This window comes from Fragaria vesca, linkage group LG4 (assembly GCF_000184155.1).
Source record: "Fragaria vesca subsp. vesca linkage group LG4, FraVesHawaii_1.0, whole genome shotgun sequence".
In the NCBI taxonomy this organism is placed as follows: Eukaryota; Viridiplantae; Streptophyta; class Magnoliopsida; order Rosales; family Rosaceae; genus Fragaria; species Fragaria vesca.
Window position 1 is genome coordinate 10,545,491 of NC_020494.1, and position 5,988 is coordinate 10,551,478.

The 5,988-nt window shown below is 37.5% G+C and overlaps 1 protein-coding gene across 1 annotated transcript in view; it reads left to right on the forward strand.

Annotated features, from left to right (window-relative positions):
- The window catches only part of LOC101297135 (putative chromatin-remodeling complex ATPase chain-like), a 7,213-nt gene extending 1,618 nt beyond the window's left edge, over positions 1 to 5,595 (forward strand). The window contains exons 5-25 of the mRNA XM_004296753.1: positions 1 to 36; positions 232 to 411; positions 498 to 719; positions 995 to 1,129; positions 1,218 to 1,500; positions 1,591 to 1,664; positions 1,795 to 2,015; positions 2,168 to 2,255; positions 2,344 to 2,437; positions 2,528 to 2,716; positions 2,871 to 2,902; positions 3,042 to 3,115; positions 3,200 to 3,289; positions 3,387 to 3,456; positions 3,568 to 3,625; positions 3,704 to 3,762; positions 3,862 to 4,027; positions 4,563 to 4,741; positions 4,835 to 5,050; positions 5,169 to 5,270; positions 5,362 to 5,595. Of these exons, the coding sequence (XP_004296801.1) occupies positions 1 to 36; positions 232 to 411; positions 498 to 719; positions 995 to 1,129; positions 1,218 to 1,500; positions 1,591 to 1,664; positions 1,795 to 2,015; positions 2,168 to 2,255; positions 2,344 to 2,437; positions 2,528 to 2,716; positions 2,871 to 2,902; positions 3,042 to 3,115; positions 3,200 to 3,289; positions 3,387 to 3,456; positions 3,568 to 3,625; positions 3,704 to 3,762; positions 3,862 to 4,027; positions 4,563 to 4,741; positions 4,835 to 5,050; positions 5,169 to 5,270; positions 5,362 to 5,379 (2,586 nt within the window). The 3' untranslated portion in view covers positions 5,380 to 5,595. The remainder of the gene's footprint in view (positions 37 to 231; positions 412 to 497; positions 720 to 994; positions 1,130 to 1,217; positions 1,501 to 1,590; positions 1,665 to 1,794; positions 2,016 to 2,167; positions 2,256 to 2,343; positions 2,438 to 2,527; positions 2,717 to 2,870; positions 2,903 to 3,041; positions 3,116 to 3,199; positions 3,290 to 3,386; positions 3,457 to 3,567; positions 3,626 to 3,703; positions 3,763 to 3,861; positions 4,028 to 4,562; positions 4,742 to 4,834; positions 5,051 to 5,168; positions 5,271 to 5,361) is intronic.
- The last annotated feature ends 393 nt before the right edge of the window (positions 5,596 to 5,988 follow it).

A 5,988-nucleotide genomic window follows, 5' to 3' on the forward strand; every position in this document is an offset into this window, starting at 1 on the left:
GAAAATGGCATAAATGGAATCCTTGCTGATGAGATGGTAAGCACCAAGTGGTGGCCTCTTAGGATTGACTGGATTGTTCTGTTTGTGTTGATCCATGTACTTAACTTTTGTTTTTCAGTTGTAATGTCTCACAGTTATATTTTCTTTTATATCATTCATTATTGTTGCTTTATGATATGAGAAACTTTGTTTAAGGAGTAGCGAGATAAGTAAGTTGTCCTATGTCACCAGGGTCTTGGTAAAACTTTGCAAACCATATCCTTGTTGGGTTACCTGCATGAATTCAGAGGAATAACTGGCCCTCATATGGTTGTCGCTCCAAAGTCAACCCTTGGAAACTGGATGAATGAGATTCGGCGTTTCTGTCCTGTGTTGCGTGCTGTGAAGTTTCTCGGTAATCCTGATGAAAGAGTAAGTCATTCTAATAAGTTGGCATTAGTGAAATCTATATTTGGATTATACTCTGCTCAGTTATTCACTACTTTTTAATCTTGCAGAAACACATACGTGAGGACTTGCTGGTTGCTGGGAAGTTTGATGTTTGTGTTACAAGTTTTGAAATGGCCATCAAAGAAAAGTCTTGCTTACGACGTTTCAGCTGGCGATATATAATCATCGATGAAGCCCATCGAATCAAGAATGAGAATTCACTGCTTTCAAAAACAATGAGGCTGTATAATACCAACTACCGTCTTCTAATCACGGGCACACCGCTTCAGGTGTGATTGTGATTTCAGTTTATTTTTTAAGACAAGATACAATCTGTTTGATCTGATGGTGTTTTCTTAAATCTTTCTTATATTGAACCCCGCTCTAAATTTCTTTATTTTCCTGGATATATTTAAAAATGAAAGAAGAAAAATACTGTATATACTTATTTGGAGTGTAAGCTGAGTTCAGTTTTGATCGTTTTGGAGTAACAGCAATATCTCTTGTCTGATGTTTGGTTTATGATAAGATGTCTGATGTTTTCTCCCTGCATTATAACTTGCAGAATAATCTTCATGAACTATGGTCTCTGCTCAACTTTCTTCTGCCAGAGATTTTTAGTTCTGCCGAAACGTTTGATGAATGGTTTCAAATATCTGGTGAAAATGACCAGCAGGAGGTTGTTCAACAGCTTCACAAGGTAGGCCTAAATTTTATTCAGCTTTTGAGTATCGGTGTTCCTTCTTTTATTATTGCAATATCTTACCTGCATTTATGTTATCTTTAAGGTCCTCCGGCCATTCCTTCTCCGAAGGTTGAAGTCAGATGTTGAGAAAGGTTTGCCTCCAAAAAAGGAAACTATACTTAAAGTAGGCATGTCGCAAATGCAGAAACAGTACTATAAGGCTTTACTGCAGAAAGATCTTGAAGTTGTTAATGCTGGCGGAGAACGTAAGCGTCTTTTGAATATAGCTATGCAGCTTCGTAAATGCTGTAATCATCCATATCTTTTCCAAGGTGCTGAGCCTGGGCCTCCTTATACAACTGGAGACCATCTTATTACAAATGCTGGTAATCAACATGTTTCAGGCCATTGAGTTTGTTGATACTTGATGTTTGATTGTGATCATTGAACTGATCTTTGTTTATTCTTCATTGTAGGTAAAATGGTTCTTTTGGACAAGTTACTTCCCAAGTTGAAAGAGCGTGATTCTAGGGTCCTAATATTTTCTCAGGTCAGTATCGTTCTGTGTTGGTTACTTTCTATAAAACTTTGTAATTCTTGTAATCATTTATGCTACAGAGCTGCTATGCATGCTTAAGAATATTGTATCATTTTGTTTATGGTTCTTGTTTTCATATCAGATGACAAGGCTGCTAGATATTCTCGAAGATTATCTAATGTTTAAAGGATACCTCTATTGTCGGATTGATGGAAATACCGGTGGTGAAGACCGTGATGCTTCAATCGATGCCTTCAATAAGCCTGGAAGTGAGAAATTTGTATTCTTGCTATCAACTAGAGCTGGAGGACTTGGTATCAATCTTGCTACTGCAGACGTCGTCATCCTTTATGATAGTGATTGGTGAGCATTCTCAGAAGGTTCTTTTTCAGTAATCTTGACCGTTCTGTCTGAATGTCTATACCTGTTTCATCTAATCATAGTTGGTGTGCATATTCCTTAGTTTCTGTAGTGATAGTGATGGTTGTGCTGATAATTCTTTGCACGTGTTATAGGAACCCTCAAGTTGATCTCCAAGCACAAGATCGTGCTCACAGGATTGGTCAGAAGAAAGAAGTTCAAGTGTTCCGGTTCTGCACTGAGGTATGTTTATGTTCTGACATTATACATTTCAAGCTATGCAGTGTTGGTGTACCCTAATTTTTTTTTCTTTTCTATAATTTGTTCACAGTATACCATTGAGGAAAAAGTGATAGAGAGGGCTTATAAAAAGCTTGCCCTTGATGCTCTGGTGATTCAACAAGGACGATTAGCTGAGCAAAAAAGTAAGCAAATAAACTTCTAAGAGACCGATATTATTAAAAGAGCCCATGATTCAACATTTAATTCCTTTATATTTGTCCTTTTTGATGCAGCTGTTAATAAAGATGAGCTACTTCAAATGGTAAGGTTTGGTGCTGAAATGGTTTTTAGTTCCAAGGATAGCACAATTACCGATGAGGACATTGATAGAATCATTGCGAAAGGAGAAGAGGCAACTGCTGAACTTGATGCGAAGATGAAGAAATTTACCGAGGACGCGATTAAATTTAAGATGGATGATAGTATGTTTCTCAACCATGAAATGTTTCTGTGTTTTGGTTTAATTTACTTTCCATATTTTCGTTATTGCATTACGCATTGTCTTAACCAAAAATTTACACATTGTTTTGGTTTCTCAACTATGAAATGTTTCTAATATTGATGTTGTTTCTGCAGCTGCTGAATTGTACGACTTTGATGACGAGAAGGTAGAGACTGTTCACATGTTCTTTTTCCAGTGTTTCTTGTGCATTACCAACTTACTATAACTTTGTGACTCGTATTTGTGATTTACTGCTCACTTTACGTGTTCATTTGTTCTCATTTTACCCTATTGACCTGATGAAGGATGATAAGTTTGACTTCAAGAAGATAGTTAGTGAAAACTGGATTGAACCACCAAAGAGAGAGCGGAAGCGGAAGTAAGTGTTCTATCTCTTGGCTTCTTGTTCTGCATGAGTTGTGTATCATTGTCTGAATATGATTATTTGTTCTTTTACTATTAGTTACTCAGAATCAGAATACTTTAAGCAAACAATGCGCCAAGGTGCTCCAGTAAAACCCAAAGAGCCTCGAATTCCACGCATGCCTCAGTTGTAAGCACCTCTTGATACTGGTTTCTTGTTGACTGTTATCTGTTCTCTGTTATCTCATATCTTGAATGTTTCTTATCTATTATTTCCTTCTCTTCAGACATGATTTTCAATTTTTCAACACACAAAGGCTGAGTGAGCTGTATGAAAAGGAAGTACGCTACCTCATGGTGTGTATAAGTGAACTATACTCCTTTTCTTTCTGGTTGGCACATATTATGGTTTGAGAGTTTACACATCTGCAGATCATTTTATCTGATTTTTGTCCTTAACATTCTCAGCAAAATCATCAGAAGAATCAGTTGAAGGACACAACTATAGAAGTGGATGAACCAGAAGGTACTTATTGTTTTCCCTGTAGGCATGTGTTGATGTGTTTTTTCTATTATTTCTGCTAACTAAATCTTGAATGTTTAGAAGTTGGAGATCCATTGACTGCTGAAGAACTGGAAGAAAAGGAACGTCTATTAGAAGAGGTACTTAAAATATAGATTTATGTGTCTTGTAGAAAAATTTGGTGTAGTTGAGGCTCATCTCAGGTTGCTGTACTGAGTTTGATTATTGGTGGATTTTAGGGATTCTCTTCTTGGAGTAGAAGAGATTTCAATACCTTCATCAGGGCCTGTGAGAAGTATGGGCGAAGTGATATACAAAGCATTGTTGCCGAGATGGAGGGGAAAACAGAGGAGGAAGTAGAAAGATATGCAAAGGTTTTCAAAGAGAGATACAAGGAATTAAATGGTAAGTTCTATCCAATCATTTGCGTTAAGTAATGTGTGTAGTTTATTGAAAGCATGATTATGAGAATGTAGTGTATGTTGTAGTTTCTTTGAGTCAAATATATGCAACAGAAGTTTAAATTAGGTCGTCTGGCTCGAGTTTTGGAGCCTATGACCTGATCTCAAACAACTGGTATTGCTTGAACCTACTTCCTGTTAAATGCTTCGCCTTATTTGTGTTGCATAGTGAAACTTTTGTTAATCAACCCTCTTTAAGCCTCTTCTACCCCCAACCTGAGATATCTGAGTGAGCAAAGTTAGAGTACGTCTTTTATTAGTTAGACTGAAACAAAAGCTAGATGCTTGAGGTACTTGAGTTGGTTTTCATTTATTGGGTATGAGTATGACTTGTGAGATGCACTGAATTGAGAGGACACTCCAAGTGGCTTTTTTTTTCAGTCTGGTACAACTGACTGTTAAATCTACTGTTTCTGATTTTTTGTAGCTTTTCTATGAAAAAATCAATCTAAACTAGTGATTCCCTTTGATGCTTTCAGATTATGATAGGATCATCAAGAACATTGAAAGAGGAGAGGCTCGAATTTCTCGCAAGGATGAGATAATGAAAGCTATTGGGAAAAAGTTGGATCGCTACAAGAATCCATGGCTAGAACTGAAGATCTCATATGGTCAGAACAAGGGGAAGTTGTACAATGAAGAATGTGACCGTTTCATGGTACAGCTTGGAAACATTAAACATCTTTTTTAGCTGCTAATTTATGCTTTTATATTCAATTTCTCTAGTATTCATGTCTGTTACTCAACGCAGATATGCATGGTTCACAAGCTTGGGTATGGCAACTGGGATGAGTTGAAAGCAGCATTTCGCACGTCACCCTTGTTTCGGTTTGATTGGTTTGTGAAGTCACGCACAACTCAGGAACTTGCGAGGAGATGTGATACACTAATTCGATTGGTGGAGAAAGAGAACCAAGAAGTTGATGAGAGGGAGAGACAGGCTCGCAAAGAGAAGAAGCTTGCTAAGGTTCGATCTGTGTTTCATGCATTGCTTACATGCATTTTTTTTTTTGCTTCCATTGTTTAGTGAACTTGATCAAGATGATACCAAATTGACAAATGCTTTGTTGCATGTTATGTTTCAGAACATGACACCATCAAAGCGTGGCACGGGTAGGCAGCCAACTGAGAGCCCCTCTTCCATGAAGAAGAGGAAGCAATTAACTATGGATGATTATGTTAGCACGGTATGTTTGTTTTGTCTAATTGCAAATTGTGATGATATTTAATCCCGGTAGGTTGTGGTGGCAGCTATTAATTGTGTGCTTCTATGTGTAGGGAAAGAGGAGGAGGTAATTCTAAATTGAAGTATATTTTGTAGTGGGGTTTGGAAACCTCAGATGACTGTATTTGAGAAGCATGATGCTAGAGTTATTTTGTAGTCGGTTCCTTAATGTTGGTAGGATAATTCAAGGGTTGAACATTCACCCATCTATGTATCAGAGGAATGCTTAATTGAATTCACAGCTGTATATTGGGATTTGGTTAAAGTTAAATGCTTAAATATTGGTGATAGATATTAGTATAGATAATTAGTGATCCAAATCTCCCATCTCACTGGCTATACGCATCGAACCTTGCTGGAAGTATGCAGTGATAAAAACGGAAGAGACTTGGTCACAGATGTCCTAAAACTTGTAGTAATGTAGTGCTTAAAATTGTGAGATGGTTTTGTGATGGTCTACGGTAATCTGATTCTGATGGTGAAGACTGGACAGGACAATAATGCATCACCACGTACCATAATCAATTTTGTCCCCTTGGAAAGAAATGAGGTTCTGGAAGGAGAAATCTAGAACCCTGAATCAGGTCTTTTTTTAGAGTAGAAGTTTTGTTTCGTCATTGAACTCGGTGAGTCCTAAGGCGTGGGAGTACTTGTAGGTAGCGTCAACCTTTGGTGCCTCC